The 23,580-nt window shown below is 28.7% G+C and overlaps 15 protein-coding genes across 15 annotated transcripts; 7 read left to right on the forward strand and 8 right to left on the reverse strand. All coding sequences in view use genetic code 6, as the record gives it.

The window, feature by feature from the left end:
• Positions 1 to 653: 653 nt before the first annotated feature.
• SS50377_22505 (Kinase, PIK) lies at positions 654 to 1,391 on the reverse strand (the record flags this gene model as incomplete). Its single annotated transcript, XM_067906395.1, has 1 exon — positions 654 to 1,391. The coding sequence occupies one exon, from the start codon at positions 1,389 to 1,391 to the stop codon at positions 654 to 656; it is 738 nt and encodes a 245-aa protein (XP_067765663.1).
• A 3,657-nt stretch (positions 1,392 to 5,048) lies between these two features.
• Positions 5,049 to 6,473, forward strand: SS50377_22506 (uncharacterized protein; the record flags this gene model as incomplete). The annotated part of the gene is made up of 1 exon (XM_067906396.1): positions 5,049 to 6,473. The coding sequence occupies one exon, from the start codon at positions 5,049 to 5,051 to the stop codon at positions 6,471 to 6,473; it is 1,425 nt and encodes a 474-aa protein (XP_067765664.1).
• Positions 6,474 to 6,621: 148 nt separating this feature from the next.
• Positions 6,622 to 7,257, forward strand: SS50377_22507 (Beta-phosphoglucomutase; the record flags this gene model as incomplete). The annotated part of the gene is made up of 1 exon (XM_067906397.1): positions 6,622 to 7,257. The coding sequence occupies one exon, from the start codon at positions 6,622 to 6,624 to the stop codon at positions 7,255 to 7,257; it is 636 nt and encodes a 211-aa protein (XP_067765665.1).
• A 582-nt stretch (positions 7,258 to 7,839) lies between these two features.
• Positions 7,840 to 8,466, forward strand: SS50377_22508 (uncharacterized protein; the record flags this gene model as incomplete). Its single annotated transcript, XM_067906398.1, has 1 exon — positions 7,840 to 8,466. The coding sequence occupies one exon, from the start codon at positions 7,840 to 7,842 to the stop codon at positions 8,464 to 8,466; it is 627 nt and encodes a 208-aa protein (XP_067765666.1).
• An 8-nt stretch (positions 8,467 to 8,474) lies between these two features.
• On the reverse strand, positions 8,475 to 9,326 carry SS50377_22509 (Small glutamine-rich tetratricopeptide repeat-containing protein; the record flags this gene model as incomplete). The annotated part of the gene is made up of 1 exon (XM_067906399.1): positions 8,475 to 9,326. The coding sequence occupies one exon, from the start codon at positions 9,324 to 9,326 to the stop codon at positions 8,475 to 8,477; it is 852 nt and encodes a 283-aa protein (XP_067765667.1).
• A 77-nt stretch (positions 9,327 to 9,403) lies between these two features.
• Positions 9,404 to 10,735, forward strand: SS50377_22510 (uncharacterized protein; the record flags this gene model as incomplete). Its single annotated transcript, XM_067906400.1, has 1 exon — positions 9,404 to 10,735. One exon carries the CDS (start codon positions 9,404 to 9,406, stop codon positions 10,733 to 10,735), a length of 1,332 nt encoding a protein of 443 aa, XP_067765668.1.
• A 337-nt stretch (positions 10,736 to 11,072) lies between these two features.
• On the reverse strand, positions 11,073 to 12,140 carry SS50377_22511 (Kinase, NEK; the record flags this gene model as incomplete). Its single annotated transcript, XM_067906401.1, has 1 exon — positions 11,073 to 12,140. The coding sequence occupies one exon, from the start codon at positions 12,138 to 12,140 to the stop codon at positions 11,073 to 11,075; it is 1,068 nt and encodes a 355-aa protein (XP_067765669.1).
• A 130-nt stretch (positions 12,141 to 12,270) lies between these two features.
• SS50377_22512 (Kinase, CAMK CAMKL) lies at positions 12,271 to 13,311 on the reverse strand (the record flags this gene model as incomplete). The annotated part of the gene is made up of 1 exon (XM_067906402.1): positions 12,271 to 13,311. The coding sequence occupies one exon, from the start codon at positions 13,309 to 13,311 to the stop codon at positions 12,271 to 12,273; it is 1,041 nt and encodes a 346-aa protein (XP_067765670.1).
• A 35-nt stretch (positions 13,312 to 13,346) lies between these two features.
• On the reverse strand, positions 13,347 to 13,682 carry SS50377_22513 (Zinc finger, C3HC4 type (RING finger) domain-containing protein; the record flags this gene model as incomplete). The annotated part of the gene is made up of 1 exon (XM_067906403.1): positions 13,347 to 13,682. The coding sequence occupies one exon, from the start codon at positions 13,680 to 13,682 to the stop codon at positions 13,347 to 13,349; it is 336 nt and encodes a 111-aa protein (XP_067765671.1).
• A 51-nt stretch (positions 13,683 to 13,733) lies between these two features.
• On the reverse strand, positions 13,734 to 14,582 carry SS50377_22514 (Deoxyribonuclease, TatD family; the record flags this gene model as incomplete). The annotated part of the gene is made up of 1 exon (XM_067906404.1): positions 13,734 to 14,582. One exon carries the CDS (start codon positions 14,580 to 14,582, stop codon positions 13,734 to 13,736), a length of 849 nt encoding a protein of 282 aa, XP_067765672.1.
• An 872-nt stretch (positions 14,583 to 15,454) lies between these two features.
• Positions 15,455 to 17,449, forward strand: SS50377_22515 (Dipeptidyl-peptidase III; the record flags this gene model as incomplete). Its single annotated transcript, XM_067906405.1, has 1 exon — positions 15,455 to 17,449. One exon carries the CDS (start codon positions 15,455 to 15,457, stop codon positions 17,447 to 17,449), a length of 1,995 nt encoding a protein of 664 aa, XP_067765673.1.
• Positions 17,450 to 18,501: 1,052 nt separating this feature from the next.
• Positions 18,502 to 19,503, reverse strand: SS50377_22516 (uncharacterized protein; the record flags this gene model as incomplete). The annotated part of the gene is made up of 1 exon (XM_067906406.1): positions 18,502 to 19,503. The coding sequence occupies one exon, from the start codon at positions 19,501 to 19,503 to the stop codon at positions 18,502 to 18,504; it is 1,002 nt and encodes a 333-aa protein (XP_067765674.1).
• Positions 19,504 to 20,675: 1,172 nt separating this feature from the next.
• SS50377_22517 (Cysteine-rich membrane protein 2) lies at positions 20,676 to 22,445 on the forward strand (the record flags this gene model as incomplete). Its single annotated transcript, XM_067906407.1, has 1 exon — positions 20,676 to 22,445. One exon carries the CDS (start codon positions 20,676 to 20,678, stop codon positions 22,443 to 22,445), a length of 1,770 nt encoding a protein of 589 aa, XP_067765675.1.
• A 296-nt stretch (positions 22,446 to 22,741) lies between these two features.
• On the forward strand, positions 22,742 to 22,870 carry SS50377_22518 (uncharacterized protein; the record flags this gene model as incomplete). The annotated part of the gene is made up of 1 exon (XM_067906408.1): positions 22,742 to 22,870. One exon carries the CDS (start codon positions 22,742 to 22,744, stop codon positions 22,868 to 22,870), a length of 129 nt encoding a protein of 42 aa, XP_067765676.1.
• A 49-nt stretch (positions 22,871 to 22,919) lies between these two features.
• SS50377_22519 (uncharacterized protein) lies at positions 22,920 to 23,489 on the reverse strand (the record flags this gene model as incomplete). The annotated part of the gene is made up of 1 exon (XM_067906409.1): positions 22,920 to 23,489. One exon carries the CDS (start codon positions 23,487 to 23,489, stop codon positions 22,920 to 22,922), a length of 570 nt encoding a protein of 189 aa, XP_067765677.1.
• Positions 23,490 to 23,580: the final 91 nt, after the last annotated feature.

The raw sequence follows: 23,580 nt of genomic DNA on the forward strand, positions 1-23,580 counted from the left end.
AGATTTAAATCGATTTGGATTAATTTCCAATAATTATGTTTAATTTATAGAAGAATTTTTACTATATCATACATTTGGGTTTTTGGACCTTTTAGTTTAATCTTTATAATATAATAAATAATTTAAGGGATTTTTATCAGTAGTTAATAGAACTCATATATTTAATGAATAAAAATCAATTTAAATTTTTAAAAATTTAGATATAAGAAACATTAATTAATCACTGCACTACAGTTGCATATCATCTTCAAAAAATCTTAGAGACTATAAGACAGTTATATTTTGCAGTATAACAATAATAAATTCATGTAATTAACTAATAAGACGTGCATGTTAATACTGCAAGAGTTTTAGATCCTAATGTAAAGACTGTGGGGTACTAACTTTTTGTGGTTATGGATTGATTACTATGGATGATTGCACTTTTGAGGCAAGTTTATCTCATAATTTTTTAACCTAGTGGTTATAATGTTCACCTACCGAATATTTTTAGTTAAATACCACTGAGTAATAACTTAAAACTATTTATTCTAAATAATTAATGGTTGAAATGATTACTTATTCAGATTCCAAGGAAGTAACTAATATTTTACATACTAATTTGATGTTTTTATTAAAATATAAAATTGCATAAATAAAATGAGTACTTTTTATCAAAACCAATACATCCAACCCTTCCACATTTTCATTAGTTCATCTATATTTATAGCTTCCTTAGTTAAAATATTAACTTACTATTCAATTGTTGTACTACCTTAGTATTTACATTGTAATTTTTATTTAACAATTTATTTAATTAGTGGATTTGGAGTTGAATCTAATACAAACTACACAACTTCCTAGTTTTGGAATAATGCTTTATGACATGCAACGAATAGTTATTCAAACAAATTATCAGAATATAAAGAAGAGAAAATTTTAGTAAACCTAAATGGAATTATTTCTTAAACTTTTGATTTAAGACCTTAAAACCAAGCATGTTCTAAATCTATTTATAATATTTACCCATCTTATAGAACACAAATATTATCTAAATGTCTATCACCAATTCCAAAGTAACAAGTTATTAATGAGGATAATACATATGATATTAAGAAATTATTTTATAATGCATAAGGTCTAATATTAGATTATATCTAGAAATATTCAGATAAATATGAATATGATAGTTTATCTTAGAAATCCAATAGTTCTTTTTTGTTAAATTAAGATATTTTCGTAAAGTTTGGATCTTCAAGATTTAGTTTTTTCAGCTCTAGACTAAGATATAATGAATTAGTTAGAATTTAATAAATAGAAGTGAATTCTACAAATTACATTATGCCAACATAGATATTACTATTTTAGTATTTATACCTTTATTATAACAATTTTAGTACTTCACTATTCATTAATCTGCATAAAGGAATACAATTTATGTAGTTTATTCTTGTATTTGCAAATATTCCTTGTGAGATTAATAATTACTAGTTAAGGTAAATAAATAAGTCCTATAATTTAAGTTCTTCGATAAAATTTTCTCTAGAAAATTTTATTACTTTTTTACATTTGGTATCATCACTAAATACTAAATCAAATGGAATCACAATATTTATTGAATCTTTACACTTATATTTAAAAATAGATAAAATTTTCTAATTTGTTAGCGGATAGAATACGTTTTCAACAGTAGATAATATATTTTCAGGTAGTTGAATTATCGTAATTAAAAATTTATTTATTTACTAATCAATAGATACATTTTAATATTAGATTTTATCTTACAATATTGCATAATTGAAAACATTTTTACTAAATATTTTTACCAATTTTTATACTCTTGAATTAGATTTTAGTATTGGATTAAATTTTATCAATTCTATAATTTCAATAAAACCTATACTTATTGTTGACATTAATTATTGATATTCATTTATTAATAATGCATCCAAGATTTCATAGTTTAGTTCATCTAATAAAATAAGCTTTAAAATTAATTTAATAATTAAGCAGATTTTTAATTATATAATTTCAGTTATATGAGTATTGATTACTTATAGTAAAAATTAATGTATTTATTCAATAATTTAAAGTACTTTTATACTGTTCTAATTTTTAAGCTATTCTTATCTATGTAAAAAATATGTTCCAATTTTTATATCTTATATTTCAGTCTATAGTTAGTCTTTAAAATCATTATACTGTAATAATATAGTGTAATAAGTATTTATATTTAGTTATATCTCATCCAATTAACGCACCAGTTATTAAATTTGATCTTCTTATAACATAATGGTGCATAATGGCTCAATAACGAAATACGGTTACATTAGCATAAAATTATTAATATTATATCCGCTAATACTTCTTCCTTATCGTATTTGTGATGCTAAAAATAATGATACTTTTAATTAAAATGTATTCACCCTTCTTAATTTATTATAAAATAAATCTGAATCTTTTAAATTAAACATAAAATCATCAAAAAAATTTGAACTTATATTATTATCATAATTGTAATGGTTATTTCGCCATAATATTGCACTATAATTTTGCTCTTATAAACCAAGTATTTATAATTTTTGATATAGTTTTTAATTTTATAGATAAAAATTTTCAAATTTTATGGAAGCATCATAATCTCCTAAAATTTCGGCTTTAAAAGTTATATTTAAACTAGAAAATGGTATTATATACTCCATATTATGATATATATCTTTATTATCTATAATGTGATCACAAACTTAACATAGTAAAATGTCAATCAGCCTTTTTAAAAGAGTTGGAGATAACTAATATATATTATCATGAAATTATTAAAAATAACATATTAGTTCAAATTATTATTAACTCTCAATAGTTTCTTATTATAACATACTAGTATAATAATTCAGTTTCTAAAATTATGTTATGCACCCATATGTTTGACATAGTTAAGAAAAATTTAGGGAATAATGTTAAATTTCCATAATAATTTAACCTGGTAGTAACATTTATGACATTTTAAAATTCGTATAAAGTTTAGCCTTTTATATAAAATAATCAACCCCAGTTAACTATTCCATAAAACTATAATACTAAAATACTATATATTCAGACTCAAGAAATTGGTTAAGTGTATTATTATTTAAAAGACTATCTAGTAGTAATATTAGTTTTTAACTTTGAATTTATAAATCTAATGCAATATTGCATATATAAGGTAATTGTTCATTATTGCATCGAAATTCTTGTTTAGATAATAGTGTAATTACTATAACATCTAAAGGATACTAATCTATATCAATTATTTTAGGATTAAAATGCAAATCTAAGAGTCTTAAAATATTTAAAATTTCACTTTTTTTTGATGCAGTTTTAAGCTATTTTTTCAGTATTTTGAATGCTTATAAAGTCAAATTATTAACAGTATCTGGTAAATACAATAGATTCGCCTACATGTCCGAAAAAAACTAGGTTTCATCAATTTATGTTGATTTACTGTAATTAATAATAATATTTGAAAAATTTTATTCAGTAATCAGATTTTGCTGTTTTTGCTATGTTATATAATTTATATCTGAATTAAATAATCTAAAATTTATATCAAATCCCTAAAATTATTATAGGTAAAGGATATATCGATATTAAAGCTATTACTATTTAATCTAATTTATAATCTCACCATTTTAATAAACTATATCATAAATAAAAATTGACGCCAGCGTTTAATAATCATTTTACAATTGTAATTATTGATCTGATATTAAATCAATAGGATGTGACTAAATGTAATCTTAAAAATTTTATTATTACTGGACGGTAATAGAACTTAATCCTAACAATGTTGTTGAAATCTTAAGGGTTAAATCTAACTAAATATTCTAAAACTATTAACTAAATAATTTAATAATCATATTCTAGTCTATATATCTAGACTAATAAGATAATACAGAATTACTTTGGTTTTTTATTATTTACTTTGCTTTATTTTCATCCAAAGGTTTGTAATTAATAATAAGCTTATTTTTATGTAAGATTGTACATGAAATTACATTAGTTATAAGATATTTGTCAAATTATTATCTTGATAATAACAATTTGTATATAAAAACCGGTAATTATTCAATTTCTATATCAAAAAATACTAATATATCATTTATTGTTATTAATTCATCCTTTTATTTAGTAACAAATTAGCAAAATAAGTTTTAGGTTTCAGTAATTCCAGTTTCATAAATACTAGGGGTTTTAAAAAGTGGAACTTATAGCGAGTAATCAAAATTTAAGTTAATAAATTATATTAAAGGATTCACGAAAAATAAAGTTTTATAGTCTTTTATTTTAAATAAATATTGTAGTAATTAATTAGCTTAAGTTTAAGATTATTCAATTAATTAACTAAGTAGTATAAAAAATAATTTCCATCTTCTTATTCCTAAAATTCTACATTTCTCGTAGTCAAAATCCAAAGGAGAATAATAAGCAATCTCCTCAAGCAAATCAAATTATTAGGCAAATGTCATTATTTATTTCTACTTCAAAGTTAGGAATATATTCAAATTTTATAATGCTATTTATGTCTAGTATTTTGAAATAATCTCCAAATTTTAAAATTCTTGATTAAATAATTAGTCCTATTATAATAAGTGATCTAAAATAATATCTTAATCATAATCTTTTTCTCCTTTTAATAATTTAATAATTTAATAATTTGTTAATATTTATTTTAATTCACATTGGATAACATATTAAGAAGACTAATAATGCATTTTCAATTACTGATACTGTTCTTATGTATTTGGATTTATAAATTAAAAGAGTTACCCTAGATTACTATTACTGATCAATTGCTAACTCCCATTTAGTATGTCAATATATTATAAAATAATAGGAAATATATCTTTCTATCTGAACATAAATGGCTAATAAGATAATAATTAAGCATTATACTTTTATAATTAAATTATATTAGTGTCATCAACTTATTTTTTAAAGTTTCTTAAAAAAAATTCATATACCTTAGTATTTTAAAGGAACTACATTATAAATAATACTAATTATATATGTATATAAATTTATATATTAAAATGTACAAAACTACTTAGTAAAGACATTAAATCTAGTAAAAAACTAGGAAAACAAAGGCTCTTAAAAGAGAGAAATAAATATCATTATGGGAATAGCCCATTTCATATCCACCTTCATAAGTTTACTTTAAAAAAGTTGAAACCTTGCAGCTTGACAAAATACCCGGTGCTACCTTCAAACAAAGCACTTTTAAAGAGGATATCATTAGAAAGATTACTTAAAATACGGATTTAATCTAGCAATGCTTAGAGTTTATAGAAAGTTCGACCTATTATGTAGTATAAATTGATGATTTTACAGATTTTTTAGTACTACTTAAAGCAGTAACACTTTTTAAAGGTGGAAAAATCGCATATGTGGGGGATTTATAAAAATCAATATTCAGACAAGAGATTGATTGCTTTACAGAACTTGAATATAATACATTTGGGGTAAATTCTTAGTATAGTGCTTCATTTGCCATAAATTTATTTGTTAAACCAAAATCAAAATATTTTTATAATTCCATATCCACTTTTTCAACAACAGAAAAGTTTAAATAAATATTTAATTATGTTTTAAGTTATCATTCTAAAATATTATTTATTCATACGAATGATTAAGATACATTGATGAATAGATTGCTTTCATATGGCACAACATCTCGACAAATTTCAAATATAGAATTTTTTGATAGACCATATAATAATAAATTTGATTAAGTATTAATTATTTCTGACTTTTTCTTCTAACATATACTACAAAGACCTTATTTAACTAAAGTTCATTTCTGTCTTTAACCATAAGACTTTCTGAATGCAGTTAACTTAATTTATTCAATGATAATAAATGTGGATAATATATAAAAATCTTTCAATCATTAACTATAGAATTATCCTAAAACACGTATTTAAATGCTTTAATTTATAGCAGATTTCAACAATCAAAATTCAAAATTGATATTTAGCACTTTTAAAGCTTTTCCTACAAACGATTAAATTAATTAAAATAAAGACCTTTTATAGCTGAGAGGGACTAATTTTTCTTATGAGGATTTTAATGTTATGGATCTCATAAAACAAGGTGTTATATTAAACTCTGATGGAAAAAAATTTCAGGATAATATAAAAATGTCAAAGGAAAAATTAAAAGATGGTCAAAAAGCATTTCTATTATAGTAAATTAATGCCCTAAAACAGGAATTTTATTATGTTTTTGGAGACCAACGTTACCCTAAATTTCCTAGTTAAATAAGTGAATAATTCAAATAGGACTTGATAGAGACCCTTAGCAATTCAAATATATAAGGGGAATTTATGAGCTAGCTTGTGTTGTTAAACAAAACTATCATGGATGATTTAGGATTTATGATTTAAACTGTATGTGATGATCAAGATATAATTTAATTAGTTGACTTTATCCGGGAAAACATTTATTTGTAGTGAAATATGGTTTATGAGTTATATTATTAATTTATATAAACCCATTATTGTTAGATCCTATTGTATTTAATATATTTTTGTGTATAATTAACAAATAAAAATATATTAACAAGTTATATAATTTATATTTGTAATTGACAAGAATTTTAAAATGATGAAAAAAATATAGGAGGCCGAAGCTATTATATTTGATTTTGATGGAACTTTAGCTCTCACTCATAAAGTCTGGTAAATGACTGAAGATTAGCTGTACAAAGAGTATGATGTAAAGTTAGATATGGATCATTATCTGCCATTAATTCAAGGTAATACTCTCATGGATATATGTAAAGAAATTGTAACATATTATAAGCCTAGTGTTTCAGCATAATAACTTTTTGATAGAAAATGTGATATTTATAGTAAGAATGTTAAGCATTCTACATTTGTTCCAGGAGCAAAAGAATTTTTACAAAAGTTATATGCTTAAAATGCTAAAATTGCAATAGCTAGTGCCAATCCTACTAAAATTAATAGATAATTTTTCGAACACCATAAAGCAACTGATGTTGTTCCAAATGTTTTTGTTTCATGTGATGATGTTGGCATAGGTAAACCTAATCCTGCGGTATTTTTGGAGGCTGCAAAATAGCTTAACGTCAATATTTAAAATTGTGTAATATTTGAAGATTCACCTATTGGTATTTAGGCGGCAAAAGCTGCAGGGGCGATGGTTGTTTGCATTGGTGATAGGGGCAAAGATATTGCAGATTTTTCAATCAAAGATTTTACTGAGTTAGTTCAGTGATTATCTTGTTTTATTTAATAGTTTAATTTAACAAAGTATACTATTAATTGGTCAATATTTGCATTACAAGTGACATCAATCGTAATTTGATTCTATCGAATAATAATTATAATCTTATGTAAATTAATAAGAAACTAAAACTCACTTATATGATATAATCATACCATTAGGCATCTTTTAATTTTAATATTTTATTGTTTAACTAGTCCTTAGCCCTGCACTTTAAAGTTTACCACTGGTTGGTCTTTTTCTAAAAATTCCAGTTTTAGGTAATAACTCATATATTAGTTGGTTAGATTCAACAGATGTATTTTATGCTTATTTGATAGGATTTTCTGGTATATTTTAGGTTTGTTTGAGATTTTACTATATCAATTTTAAATATGAAATTTAAGATTAGTCTTTAGTGGATTTTTAAGGAGGAACTACTCTTGTTTCATTCATGAACTAAACATATAATTTATCTTTTCCATAGAGTAACTATGTTTCTAAGTAATATGGTTGCTATTCATATGGTGATTAAAATATTTTTCTCATTACTAAGGATAAATATATTTTATATATAATTAGTAAAGTTTCGAAATGTCATTTGTATCGATTCAGACAAATTTTGAAAGTTAAGCATCCTCATTATATCAAGATCCTAATTACCGCAAATAAATTAAATAATTATTAAGCATCATGAATCTTGAAACAAATCATTAATTGATAAATGACAGAGCAAAGACGAATATTTTCATATTGTATCCAAAAAATAGCTCTATATTGGTTATTCATAAGGCAAAATCTTAGAGTTATTCACGTATATTTTATTAATCGTCAAGATGTCGTTGTTTATTACATGGAATTTTAATTTCTTTGACTCATAACTTAGAAGAGTAAGTTACTTTTCAGGTTCCAGTAGAAGATATTAATTTTCTTAAAAGAGTTTTATTCTAATCTTAAGAAGACTTTCTTTTGTTAGATGATAGTTAAATGGACCTGATTGTACTTATTAGATAATGTAATAAGGTTAAAATATAAATAAGCCCACTTTAAAAAGCACATACGTATGACTCCTTAAGTTTAGTGGATCTAAAGTATTATGATTTGGGTTTTGTATTATAAAACCACCTGCAGATGGATATATAAGTATTGGATGGAAAGCAATCTATGGAAGATTTGAAGGCGCTGATAATAAGTAAATATCCTAATATTTAAATACAGTGAGAGAAAGATCACTAACCTCCGAACATACCACCAAATGGGTTTGCACCTCCAGCGCCTCCCATACCGCCAAACATATCACCAAGACCTGGTGCAAGCTTGGCCATAATTTTTTAGAAGTATGGAGCAAGCTCTGGATCAGAAAGTGCACTCATAGCAGCCATAGGATTAGTTTTTACTTATTCCGCCAATTGTTAAACCTTAGGGTTCTTCATCATTTCTGCAAATTCAGGATCATTTTATATGTCACCTAACCCTGGTATTTTATCTTTCAATTCGCCTAAATCAGGTATTTATGGGGGAGCATCCAGCTTTGTACGCTCTACACCTTATTAATAAGAAGAATTATTAGAATCTTGAGCTAGCAGCTTTTTCCATTCTTAGTTTGCCTGCTCTTTGAGATTATCCTCTTCTAAATAAGTAGCTAGGCGAACATTACCTTTAGTATAAGAAGGGTTAAGTACTAAAGCTTCTCTTAAATCTTTGACAGCATTTGAAAGGTCGCTCATATCATGTCTTGCCATAGCACGGTTCGCCAGGTATATAGAACGAGCCTCAGTTGGTTCGCCAAACCTAATAGATCTATCTATAGCCTTGGTATAGAAAATTTATGCATCTTCAAAATTTTTAGCTTTCATTGCTTCATTTCCCTTGTTTTTGAGAGATTCTGATGTCTCACCAGAGTTATTTTCTCTCTAAGAGACTATAGTAAGAAGTTCTGGAGATGATATGTTGTCTTAAACTTTAAAAGTGTCCTTCAAACACGATATAGCTACATCCAATTAATCTATATCAGCAACAGAATTGGTAGTCTTAAGATGATTAAGATATTAAATAATCATAGTGTTTAATTCTGTCTGCATTTGGTAGTGAAATGGTAATTGATTTAGAGATTATGTTATTAAACATTTATATACTTTATATTGTTAACTGAAAATTTATGGAATATATTTTATAATAAGCAGGATATGATACCGAAAGCCTAAAAGAAGCCGCAAATTATATTAATGATAACAACTTAACTTAGTTATATTAAGATATTATAGATAAAACTTAAATACTTACAAAATAAGAATAAGATATGTTATAATTATTACCTAACGATATTTATCAACTTTCAGAAAGTTAGTTAGATGCTAAAAATATTTAATTAAACGAAGCTTTATCCCAGCATGCTCATTCAGACCAACTTTTAAGCCAACTTAAAACATTGTAAAATTTATCAACAGAAATCCAAATTTAAGTCCCTCTTCTTAAAGAAATTGATACATTAAATAGTTAGAGATACTATTAGTAATAATATGATAAATTAGATGTCAATATTAACAATATAAGTTAGATAACAACAGATATATTACAAAATTTATCATCTTCTTAAAACTTCACTGCTTTGTAGCCCAATCTTATAAACTCAATTAAACTTTAGACTGACATAGCAGAAAATGTTATAAAATCATCAGAAAATGTTGATAACTTAAAAACTGTTTAAAAACAATAATAGTCAATTGAGGATGAGGTTCAACGTATTATTGATAGAATATCTGCTCAAAACTTAAAACGAGTAGAAAATAATGTTTAAATATAAGTATATAGTGCTATCTCATAATAAGTATAAAGCAAATTTAAGACAGAGTCTGATTTAGAGGCTTTAATATGTGAAAATTAAGAGCTTTATGGTAAATTTTGTTATAATATGGAATCATTTAAGAAGTTAAACACAACTGTAACAGAAAGTATATTACTTAAAGTTAAATGCGAGGTCACATCTGACCAAGGAAAAATATTAAAATAAATTTAATAACATAGATAGCATATGCTTAAATTTATAAATAAATGTTAGTAAAATGTTTCTGTTGTTAGCGATGGGCTTATGTAAGAATATCAGTAAATTGAAGCTCTTAGAGATACTACCAAGTCACATAGTGAATAATTACGGTAAAGTTTTGAAACTTTATAAAATTTAGTGCAAAGAATTTTATATCTTCGATAAGCAATATCAGCTTCATAATAATCACCTTTGTTTTCTATGGGATTAGAATCTTATTTCGAAAACTTTGGATCCGGTGAAACACTTAACGCAATGCTAGACTATGTTGACTAATTTTGTGAAGATAAAGTGATTAAAAAAGAAGACATTAATATGAGCACTGCAGAATTACTGCATAATTAAGCTAAATAGATAGAATAGTTCCGTAAAATTTCAGTGGAGAGTGGAGAGCTTTTTGAAGGGTTTCCTGAATTGGAGTCATTTGCACGCCTTATGAGAAAGTGATTGAGTATATTTATCTTGTATTATTTCTTACTTTACTAGTATAAAACTATATCTCCAAGAAAAAAGTATCATAATAATTTTTTATATCTTACTAATGTAGAATTTTCATATAGATCCCTTCCATAACCCAGTTCAATTATTTTATAATATAAATTATTCAACTAAAATAATCTTGATTTATACTAATGTGTTTGAATAAATTTATAATTTTTAAGCATATTCCAAATATAAAGCAAAGGATATATTTCTTTAACAATGGAGTTTAAAATAGTAATATTATCAACATAAAGTTGTATATAATTAAAATTTTCAGGTGATTCAATACTCTCATTTTCAATCACTTGGCATGTCTTTACAATAGAAACTAAACATAACCCTTGAATGCCATCTTGGATTCTATATCTATAGGTGATTCTGATAAAAACTTTCCAAGGCTAAGATGATATGCTAATAAATTAAAAGTATCTTCCGATATTTATTAAATTAATGCTTATTTTCTGATCAGTACATCCTCATCTGTCCCTCTCAATTATATTTTTATCTTTTTAACATCTATTTTATCTATAAAGTTTTGAACTTATATAGCAGCCTCTTCAAAGCCAAATTTTTTATACTGCTTTGCCAAATATCCCAACTCATTATCAAATAGTCCCGATAGTAATATTTATCGTTCGCTAACCCTTTTTTTAGGATCTTTTTCAAGCATTTACATGCATACATCTTTTAATTCTTGTGAATAACATCCCTACATTTCGGGAACATCATTGTTCTTCTAGTTAATAACTAAGTCTTTGACACATTTTCCAGTAAAAGGATAAGTTTTTTCCATGATAAAATAAATAAGCACCCCTAAACTCCAAATATCAGCTTTTATATTGTAACTTTTACCTTATGCAAGTTCTGGTGCAAAAAAATATGGGGTTCCACATTTAGTTAATGCAGCAGATTCAGAATGCAAAAGTGTCTTACTCACACCAAAATCGCATATTTAATAGCGTCCCTCACTAATTAATATATTTTACTATTTAATGTCTCTATGTATTACATGCTTAATATGCATATAGTCAATTGCTAGCAGGAGCTAAACAAGCAACTACCTGACTTTTAGTTCTATAAATTCATTTTTCAACATATAATGCGCTAGATCTCCACCATCCGCATAGCTCATTTTTATATTAACAGTCTCAGGGGTTTGTTCACATCCAAAAAACTATACAATATTTGGGTGAGATAGTTTTTGCATTATTTCAATTTCAGACTTTATTCCTTTGATCTCCTAGGGCGTAATAATACTGGCTTTAATTTTCTTTAGTGCATAGAAACGCTTAGACTTATGCGACTAAATTAAATGGGTTATACCAAAAGCACCTGCTCCTAAAATACGTAGCTCGTCATATGTGGACATTTTAAAACTTTTTCAAGTTTTTCAAATTACTATTTAATTATTAATATTATATAATATAAATATAATTTAATTAGTTTTGGTTTTGAACTGATATTATATTATTATACCTTTATACCTATAAAGTAAATTTTCATTAAATACAAGCCAGGATGGCCTTTACATAAGCTCGGACCTCAGACTTTGCTTGAATACTCAAGCCAGCTCCACACTAGCTTAACACTTAGCCTTTACTTAAACCGATCAATATTTGATAAAAGCGCATTTCTCCTAATAAATCGATTAACCTGGTTTTAAGAACAACCAAATCATCATTTAAAACGACCTAAATATCACTACAAACAGATAAAATGTTCTAGATCTATCCCAAATATGCTTTTTATTTTTTAAACTTTTTACATAAGAATGCCAATGTTTCACGAAATTCAGCCATAGCTAGAATTTCCCGCGCCGTGCTCCTTTTAAACTGATCTACCTATAACATTTTTGATAAAATAGGGTAGAATCGACTAGTTTTTTCATTATCAGAAAATTTGAATTTTGCTATTTCTGACATCAATGTTTCCATACTTTTACCTGTGAACGGAAGTCTTTAGTAAACCATTCTGAAACCTACTATCCCACAACTCCAGATATCAGCTTTTTAGGTATAAACTTTTCCTGATGCTATTTCTGGAGAGTAGTAATATGGCGTGCCGCACTATGTACGAGCTAGCGCGTTTGTGTAATGGAGAAGCTTGGAAAGACCAAAGTCACAGATTTGTAGAGTTTTATCATCCAAAAGGAGGTTCTATGGCTTTATATCTCTATGAATTACTTTGGATGTTATGTGTAGATAGTCTAAACCCAAGAGTAGTTGTGCAAGGTAGAAAGTGATTTCTTGATCAGAATAAATTTTTTTTGAAGCAAAATCTCCATTCTGAGCATAGGACATTCGTATTTGAATATGATCATTGATAAGTTATGAATCATAAAATTTGACAATATGAGGATGTTAAAGTTGCTTCATAATTTTAACTTCATTTTATATTTATGCTTAATTGTATTTCGACATAGCGCTAGCTCTGATTTTTTTAAGACAATACAATTTTTCAGTCTCAATAGATTATATAAGATGTGTAGTTCCGAAGGCGCCTGCACCGATGGTGCTTATAACACGATATCTTTAGGTCATTTCAATAGTTTCAAGTTTTTGAAAATATAAAGTATTCATTATAATATCTCAATATCATGTGTTAATTCTTCAACTATGGATAAAATATTTAAAATATGAATTAGCGTTTCAACATCAATTTCAAAATTGTATATATCAGACTCAGAAGATGAAGACTCTAGGAGTAGGTTTATTTTTTATCTGCATATTGGACATTTATTCACATTAGATTAGATTAATTCATTATAACAGTATTAGTGCATTAAATGTGAGCAATCAAGTTGCCAATAATCATCTACCTGTACATTTTCATAGCATAAAGGGCACACATTTTCTTATATATAAGATTGAGTTTTCTACTTCTGGATATTATTTCCTAAACAATTTCCCATTTAGATTTATGTTTACTTTACAATCACTTCATATATATAATAATTATAACATCATTCTCTAAGGTTTAAGATTCTACAACTATTTTTATACGTCTAGTTGATAACTTATTCGACAGAGATGTTTTTGATAGATGCTATAACTTCAGCAACTAATAAGATTCCTCTAGGTTCATTCCTACCTTTGATTCCTAAATTTTATGTCCATTTTTCTGGCTTTTTAACATCTTGAAATTAAGTTTTTATATGTTTAAAACTAGCATGAGTAGCCCTTATATCACACCATGGACAGTCTGATTCTAAATGGAGCTTTTCAATAGGAACTTCAACTACATTTTTTAATAGTTCTTCCGTTCTTAAACTGCAACCATTAAAACCAATTTCATAACCCATACTTAATATTTGGTTCAATTCTTAGATAGAACCATCAAATGAGTGAAAAATACACTTGAATTTATAATCTTTAAGACAATCTAAAACATCCATAGTAGCACCTCTGTTGTGAATAAATAAGCATTTATCGATATCTTAGAAATATTCCAACTATTTTTTAAACTATTATATTTATCGTTCTTTAGAGGCATATGTTAATCTTTCATAATCTAATCCTATTTCTCCAATAAAAAGTAATTTTTGATCATTTTTATTCTATTCATAAGCTTCAAATAGTGGTTGCAAGTCATCATTGGCATGAGTAGGATGCAAACCTATAGTATAATATAAATTTTCAAATTACTACACTAACTATTATGCAAGTTTAATATCATTAAAATTTGTTACAGTAATTATAATTTTCTTACAAGATGAGCGCTAAATTACTTATTATATATCTGGTTAATGTTTTTATTTGCTATGGTAAATACCTTAAAACTAGGGATCAACGAGGTTAGCCCCAATATCCATTCTTGATTTAATACTATAATTTATATAATAATATAAATTACAGAATGGAAAAATATGCTGTATTTCTTCCTAAAACTAGTTAAAATATTTATGAGTTATTTTTATTCTTGCTAAGTTTAGTATTGTATTTATTTTATACTAGTATAGCATTTACAAAGGATAAAGCCATATATTTTAATGCTACGATTGGCTTTATTATCAGTATGGAGCTCCTGTTTATCTAGAGCTAGATCAAATTTATATAATAAAAAATTAAAAATGATTTAATTTAAAACGTCAGCATTATTGTTTTCACTTTTTATGCGGTATCCGTTTGTTATTATTAACTATTTTAAAATGATAACGAAAAGTACATAAGCTTAGTTCAAATTGTTTTATCAACAGTAAATTTTAGAGTAAGTCCATATACATATACTAAATTATTATATTCAGGGTGGATCGAAACTGTAAATACTTTTATTATTCGTAGTTTTCCTTTAGTTCTAGTGTGTCTAGTATATATATAGTGTATTTTAGAGATAATAGTTGGTTCTAAATAATAAATAGCACATTTTATAAAGAAGTATGATGTTGGTGATAGTGTTTTTATTAGATTTGAAAGACTAGAATGAAGTATGTTTAATATAATAATATTTACTAGATTTTGTACATTTTTAAGAGTAATCTTATTTCAAAACTAATACACTTTTATAAATCAACTTATGCTTGTATTAGCAGACCATTATAAATTAATATTTTTTCTAGAATTTACTAATAATAAGTAAATTCAGAGATATATGTTTTGTAATAAAACTTATTTATATAAGACTTATATCTTAATTTTTATAAGACTTAACTATAATTTGTATACATTTTTCCCGTTTCACTAAATCATGTCAAACCTTTGCTTTGAAAAATATCCAATCGCTAATCTTAAACCTGCCTAAACTGTAATGAAGTTAACTGATAAGCAATAAAAATACGCATATTACCTCTCACTTGCTGCATACGCTGGCGCCCCAATTATCTTTAGCTAGGTAAACAATAATTCAAAAATATTGCTCTAATTTTTAACAGAACTTTGCAAAAAGTTCATTGAATCTGAAGATCTCTATAACCAATTATTAAACAACAAGCAAGTTGATCAGGATAACTTCAGAAATTTGTGTGAGTACACAGGCCAATTTTTCTATCAGTCCGGCAATTATTTGGGCTTCGGCGACACGAAATTCACGCTCAGAACACCGTTTGACGAGATGATTAAGCTATTAGAGTTAATAGACAGGGACCTAATTTAGCTGTTTTAAGCCTGCCAAGAAGAAATTTATGCGACATCGCCAAACTTTATCGGATTTGGCGAGGGCGCCCAGACTTCGTATTTCCCGCCGTCTTTTACGAAAGAGGACGCCGAAGAGTTCAACAAAATTCTTACCAAAAACGCAATTTTGCCAGAGAATAACATTGTCGTCGAGGCGGACGGAAAGTACAAAATTATGCATTTCTGCGCCGAGGCGCGCGAAGTTGCGATTAGCGACGAATTTAAGGGTCGAAAAGTAGTGAAAAGCTACGGGCTTTTCAGCAGCGAATGCTCAAAAATCGCAGAGCATCTCGCCCAGGCAGTTAAGTTTGCAGACACTGAAAACCAGGCAGACATGCTGCAGGAGCTGATCAAGTATTACCTGACTGGCGACATGGCGTTCCATCTGTCGTATAGCAAATTGTGGGTCTAGGACGCTAATCCAGCAGTCGAGACCTATTAGGGCTTCGTCGAGACTTACAGAGATCCTACCGGCGTTCGCGCTGAATACGAGGCTTTTGTGGCCTGCGTAGACCCCGACAGCAGCAAGCAGCTCGGCAGACTCCTGGAACCCGTTAATTGCGACGAAATTTTGCGTGCAATTCCGATGCCCACGTTTTTGCATAGAAAGACCTTCAATCCGCCCACTTACAAGGCCATTGATATTATCGTTTTCCCGACTTCTGGGCTTCCAATCGGTATCAATATACCGAATTATGATGATATTAGGAACAATTTTGGTTTCAAAAATGTTTCACTGTAAAACGTCATGGCGTCTAGATCTGCTAAACCAGAGGATATTCAATATGTGCCAGATCACATTAAACCTCTTATTATCAAATATGGAGAGCAAATACTGAAGGCAGAAGTAGCAACTCACGAGCTTTTCGGTCATGGTTCAGGTTCGTTGATTATGGAAAACGATATCTCTTCAATACCAGCCTCAGAAAATATCACATCATTTTATAAATAAAACGAAACATTTGCTAGCGTATTTGGTGATTTATAGTCTACTTTCGAAGAATGTAGAGCTGAAATTTCTGCTTTTTATTTAAGCTTTGTTCCTTTAATTTAAGAAATTTTCGAATTCTAAAAAGAAAATCTTGATGAAATTTTACTTACTGCCACATATGAGGTTTTCTTGGCCGGTATTTCTTCATTAATACAACATAAAGATTCTTGGTTATAAGCTCATTCTTAGGCTAGATTTGCTATTATACGTTTTGTATTAGACAAAACCGATGCAATTAAAATTGAAGCATCCGATGATGACATCATGCTCACTATTGATTCTAGCAGGTTAGACGAAATTAAAAATGCTTATGCAGAAATGACAAATTTATTAAATATTATGAAAGCTAGTGCTGATATAACCTCTGCTAGAGCATTTTTTGATAAATTTTCTGCAGTTGACAATAAATGGATTGTCATTAAAAATATTGCTATAAAGAACAGGAAACCTAGAAAAGTTTTCGTCAGTGCTATGCTTAAGAACAATAAAATTTGCGACTATGAGGGTGCTTCAATGTATGGATTAGAATGTGGGCTTGTTAATGTTCAGAATATGATATCTGCTGGAGTAGCTAAGTGATATTTACATATTTATATTGAATTTGGAATATCTCTTCCTTATTAATCAGATTAAAGATAAGAAATAAATAAATGGTTGAACGAGACTCGTTTTAACATAAAAACGATATAGAACATTGTATTTTCTATTTCTTATGTAACTGGATCAATTTTTATATACATATTATAATATTCATTGCATTTATGATATAGAATCAATAAGAAATCTAATAAAATTAATTCTATAGCAAAATTTATCCATAGTTTGTCATTAGAAATAATAGAACTTTTATTGAAATTTATGACAGATCATACTATAAGTTTTCGTTGATAGAAAAACTACTATTTTTATGAATAAATATTATATTTATTAAATAAGTATATAGAGAGATTGTGTTAAACATAACGCATAGTATATTTATGAAATTGGTTTTAATTATTTACTGAATAAAAAGTATTTCATACAATAATACTACAGATTCAATTATCATAATCAATACTACTAATAATGATAATTTAATTAAGCAAATAACATATTAGAAAATATATAAAATTTTATATATTTATATGATATTATGATGCTCTTTGATAGCATAACCCCATGAATCTTACATTAATACGAATCTTAAAAAATAGTACTGGTAATAAAAATAGCTAATTTATTTATTGAAATTAAAGTTACAAATTTTATTATTAATATTTAAATTGTTTATATAGTGTTTGTGAAAGATCCTTTTATGTATTTTAATTAAACCTTACACTTAAAATTACTTATCAATCCATAGCAAAACATTGCGAAATAAATTATTCATAAACGCGAATACTTATAAAAGAATAAATAGAATTCATTTACAAGTCACTTATATAGTTCACATTACTTATAATCTACTGTGATAATATAACTTTACGCATAAACATACACAATTTAACTTATTTTACACAATTCCTATAAATTAAGTTTAAGAAGATTGCTTTTAGCAAATTATTATATTTTGCACATTACAATTCTATACATACAACATATTTCAGTAAGTTGAATACGAATCTACTTAATTATGTTATATTATCTAAAATTCACTCCATACCTAGTTTTTACTTATGACGAGTGAGTTTACCTTCAATCCGTTATCTTTCAGCATCTAATTTTAATTAAATTTTCTTGTTTTCGGCCGCTAACTTGTCGTCTACAATACGCTATTTTTTACGCGCTTCCTCATCAGCTGCTGCCTTCTTTTGATTTTCTCGGTCCTCACTTAGCTTTTTCTACGCTGCTAACTTCATTTCAAGCTCCTTTTGAGACTTTTTAAGTATATCTTACTTCATGTTGAAGCTCTACTGATTCTTCTGCTAAGTTTTGACATGTTTCTGCTCTATTTTTACGAGACGTGCAGTTTCTTTCTCTTCCAAATTCTTCTAATCCATCTGGTAAATTTTAATGTAGTCCTGTATCTTGTTCTACTGATCTAAAAGCTTGTAGTGGTTAAGTTTACTAGTTTGGAATGAAATTATAATCTACTATTTGGTGAATTTTGATATATCGTTCAGTAGGACCGAAATTTGGGATTAATTCATACTTTGTTGCGTAATACTTTATTAATTGAGTGCGGAGTGACTGGTAGAGGTATTGTGCTCATGTACAGAATTTTAAGAAATATCAGATAGAGAAATTGCTGATGGATGTGATACTAGTTATGATTTCTGCTGTTTGAAAATTTAAAGGTTTTAAAGGCTCGAATTAGAATCAGGTGATTTAATAAGTGCTAATGGCTGCTCTGAAATCTGTTAGTTAAGAGTATCTATTTGTAGCAAATTGGCATCATTTTACGACTTTAGTTTTTCGAGCATCAAGGTTAATTTTTAATTTTCGGATATTAATTTCGTATTAGCATCTTATATTTCTGAAAATTGAGTGTTAAGTGCTACATACTCTGCATCTGAGTATTTTTACGATGGATATTTGATATTTTAGGCTTTAAAGAATACATTGTCGGCGATTTTGTCATTAATAATATCTTGCAGTAGGTTATCTATAGCTAACGTAAACTGTTAAGAAATTCCAGATTCTTTGCATTACATTAAAAGTTGGTTCAACTCTTAAACTATTGAATCACTTTTGTTAAAACTAAATTGTTATAATTTCTCTTATATTTATACGCATATAGATTTTATTTAACAATAATTAGGTTCTTGAAACATTAAGTAGTCTGGAAACAGAAACGTCATTACAATTTTAAAAACTGTTATTTAATACATTATTTTATATAATATTATGAATTTATATCAATTTTGTAGTATATAAAATTCTATATAAAACTAGAATCTTGTATATAAAATTAAGTTTCTAAGTAGGTTTGCATAAATATTACTAATTTTATTATGGATAACTTAAAGATAACTCTTAATATTATTTTATAAATAGAAAATGAAAAACATTCCTCATTATTCATATAATATTTATTCAATTTTGCGACGAATATAAATTATTAAACAATAATTAGATCGAAACAGAACACAAAAATACAAACAAACATTATTTTTTTATAGTTTAGAATCATAATATAGTTAGAATTACCTGAAGTATTTGTAGTATAAAATCTATTATAATTAAGTTTTTATAAATTAAAATGATACAAGATAATATACTGAAATCTAGAATAAATAACAAACTGCTTTTACTATGAAAATAAACTTTGTATTATTTACTTTATTTATATTGTTCTTTAATGTAATTTTTAAATTTATTTATTATTATAGTTGACTTTTTAGATTATTATTCATCAGAAACTTTAAGATTATGACAAATAAATAATAGGGATTTTCAAACACTATAAAATCAATACTTAATAAAAATTTGACAATATACATTATATTCATATCGCTTTTTACATAGTTTTGGGCTATTTATATAATTTTCAAGCATAAATTAAAATATAGATTGAGGTTCTAAAAAATTGTGGTAATAGCATTACAATTTGTGAGTAATATATAGTATTTATATTTATATAGAATATCATCAAAATTCTATAAATAATTAAGTAATTAATAATTTAGTGAATAATTTCGAAACTAGACACTAAAACTCTAACGACTCCAAATTACTCTAAGTCACACATTCTTACCATTTAGAAATTAGTAGTTGATTAGTTTGTGCATTTCATACCAGGTTATGGCGGGCATGAGAAACCTAGCTCTACAACAAGGTCGTAATACTAAGTTGAGGCCATAATATTTTTCCCACTTCCTTCAAAATGAGCTGTCATGAAAGTAAAGTCGATTGCCTAACATGTACGGATTCGTCAGTTTCTGCCACTTGCTTGACCTGCCACCCGTAGCATACAATAGGCTCCGGCCAGTGCGAAGTCCAATGCATGAAGACAATCGTGGTTGACGGCTAGTGTAAGAAGACCTCCGACTGCGCCAGCATGGCCTGCACGGACTGCTTCGGCGACGCCAAGACGTGCAGGAGATGCAACCCGCGCTTCCATACCCTCGTCGATGGAACTTGCGTACACGTTAACAACTGCAAGTACTACAACCACTCCTGCACTAGTTGCAATATTGCGGACCCCCACCTCTGCGGTGAGTGCGCCCAGGGACTGGTAAACCTGGGCACTGAGTGCGCAGTCCCGGACGCCTGCAATTCCGGGCCAGTGGCGCTCGACCACTGCGCCAAATGCACTAGAGATGGTGATGGACAGTGTGGTTCCTGCGTGGACGGCTACTATCTGAGCGGCGACAAGTGCATATTCAGGTCAAACTGCAGAGTAGGGCCTAACGCAATTGAGAAATGTATTAACTGTGACCGCAATGACTATATGAAGTGTGAACGCTGCGAAAAGACCCACACTCTAGTCGACGGGGTATGCGTGGCCAAGGGTGCTTGCCTACCGATAATAGAAAACTGCTCTAGATGTTACCCTGATGATAGCCGCGTATGTGAAGCATGCATCTAATCCCACAACTTAATCGATGGGAAATGTATCCAACGTGGTGCCTGTAAAGATACGCTTGAACATTGCACATAATGCCATCAAGATAATAATGAAGTGTGTGAAGCATGCATCTTTACCCATGTGCTAGTAGAGGGGGTATGTATGGATCACGATGAATGCTTAAAGACGGTGGACCATTGTACTAAATGTAATTTGGAGATTCCAAGCAAGTGCGAGACATGTAGCTATGTATATAACTTAATTAACGGAATATGCTACCCGCGCAATGACTGCCTTGTTGGCCCGTATCCCGTTGATAACTGTGATAAATGCGATCCTAATTTAAAATGGGCGTGCAGTAAATGCAAAAATAACCTTGTATTACATTTTTATTCTTGCCATCAACCTGATAAATGTTTGAAATTAGATGAAAATTGCGTAGTTTGTCACTAACTTAATCCAAATGTTTGTTATATTTGTAAGCGTGGATATTATTGGAACTATGAAAAATGCGTTCCATTGAATAACTGTGAAGCAGGTCCGAATGCTGTCTACTAATGTTCATTGTGTGATTCAGTTGATGAAAACATATGCAGAAGATGCCATGATTAATTTAGACTTGTTGATGGAAAATGTATATAACAAGATGAATGTCTAAATACTGATCATAATTGTGCTATATGTAATAGAAATAATCTATAAATCTGTGAATTATGTGAATCTGGGTATTAGCTAGTTGAAGGTTTTTGTATGAATGAGCAAAGCGGCTGCTTACAATTAGATCAATCAAAGTCTGAATGTTTAATATGCAAAACTGGCTACTTTATTGAAAATAAAGGTTGTACACTGTGTAGAGATGATTGTTTAGAGTGCTCTAGCGCCTCATACTGCACAGTGTGTGAGAGCGGGGAGGTTCCCATTGACGGATAGTGCTCACAGAACCGGGCTAGTGCGGGTGTCACTGCCGGAATAGGACTGATTGTGATCACTGTGCTAATCCTAGCTGTGATGGCTGGAGTCATGCTCGTGAGGAAGATAAGGAGCAAAGCCCAGCCCGAGGCCAGCAGTGGGCACGCCATAAACTGACCGATAATTAAGTGATCTAAAACCATTTTCAATAGGCAAGGACACCAGGGTAGGCATGGGATGTAAGTTTGTCGCTAGATGGTTGAAGCCAACATAAATCTAGAGGACGTCCGACACGCAGGCAGATTTATGAACATAACTGCCTTGTGAGAGAACCGTTTTTGTACTACAGCTAGATGACCCCAAACCAGCACAGTCCGTAAGATACCAGTCACTAGAGTAGACTCTACCAAGTCCCTACGAGACATTCTTTTCTACACACATTATTATATTATAACTGCAAATATCATCCAAAAATGCACACCGCGTACACCAAGCAATTCGCGCTGGCCTACAACATCGACGCGCACCAGATCCGCCTCACACAAATTACTGCTCAAGATGCCATTTCAGCCCAAAACTTCCGCTCCATTAACGGTAAGTGAGCATTATTTTCGCACTTCAGTCTACAATTCACAGCTCTCAAATCTGAGCTCAAAGACACCTCCTTTGCCCCTTCATGACCTATAATGGCATCATGCAAATTCCAAGAAACAATATTTTGCCTTCCTAAATTTGCACTGCCAAAAGCCGTCTGGGCAGAGCTGGCGACTAAGCAAAAGGTCTAGTATGCGCGCAGGTGAAAAGCATGGAAATGGGTGGTCTGATTTTGCGGTTCTAGGGCAAAATTCCAACGAATACTGCGCCGTCCAGGAAGCGTTATAAGAGGGATTTCTGGTGTGTAAATTTAGGGGATTTCTGAGCGATTTGAAAATACGGCGGATGACATGTTCTGGGTGCTTAGTTGGTTTGTGCAGAACTCTGCTGGCGAGCTAGACCGGATATGTTTGTAAGAGGGCCTATAAAGGTCATGATTTAGTGGTATGTGATAAGTTCAGCGGTGAACTGGGCGTTTATAACGATATTCAGGATAAGCAGCAGATTAATATCAATTTTTCGCTATAATGAGACGATTTCATGGGTGAAAGTGAAGTAGAATACTTGTATGGATTCAGGAAGGTCAAAAAAATTTCTGAGCTATGCCATGAAGAGTATATGTGACATTATATGTTATAAGTAGTTAGTACTTATAGAAAGCAAAGCTGTGAAGAAAAGTCATACTTTTACGGCTTTTAAGGATACTCTGGTTTGTAAT

The sequence above is a fragment of the Spironucleus salmonicida genome, chromosome 3 (assembly GCF_000497125.1).
Source record: "Spironucleus salmonicida strain ATCC 50377 chromosome 3, whole genome shotgun sequence".
NCBI classification, from domain to species: domain Eukaryota; phylum Fornicata; order Diplomonadida; family Hexamitidae; genus Spironucleus; species Spironucleus salmonicida.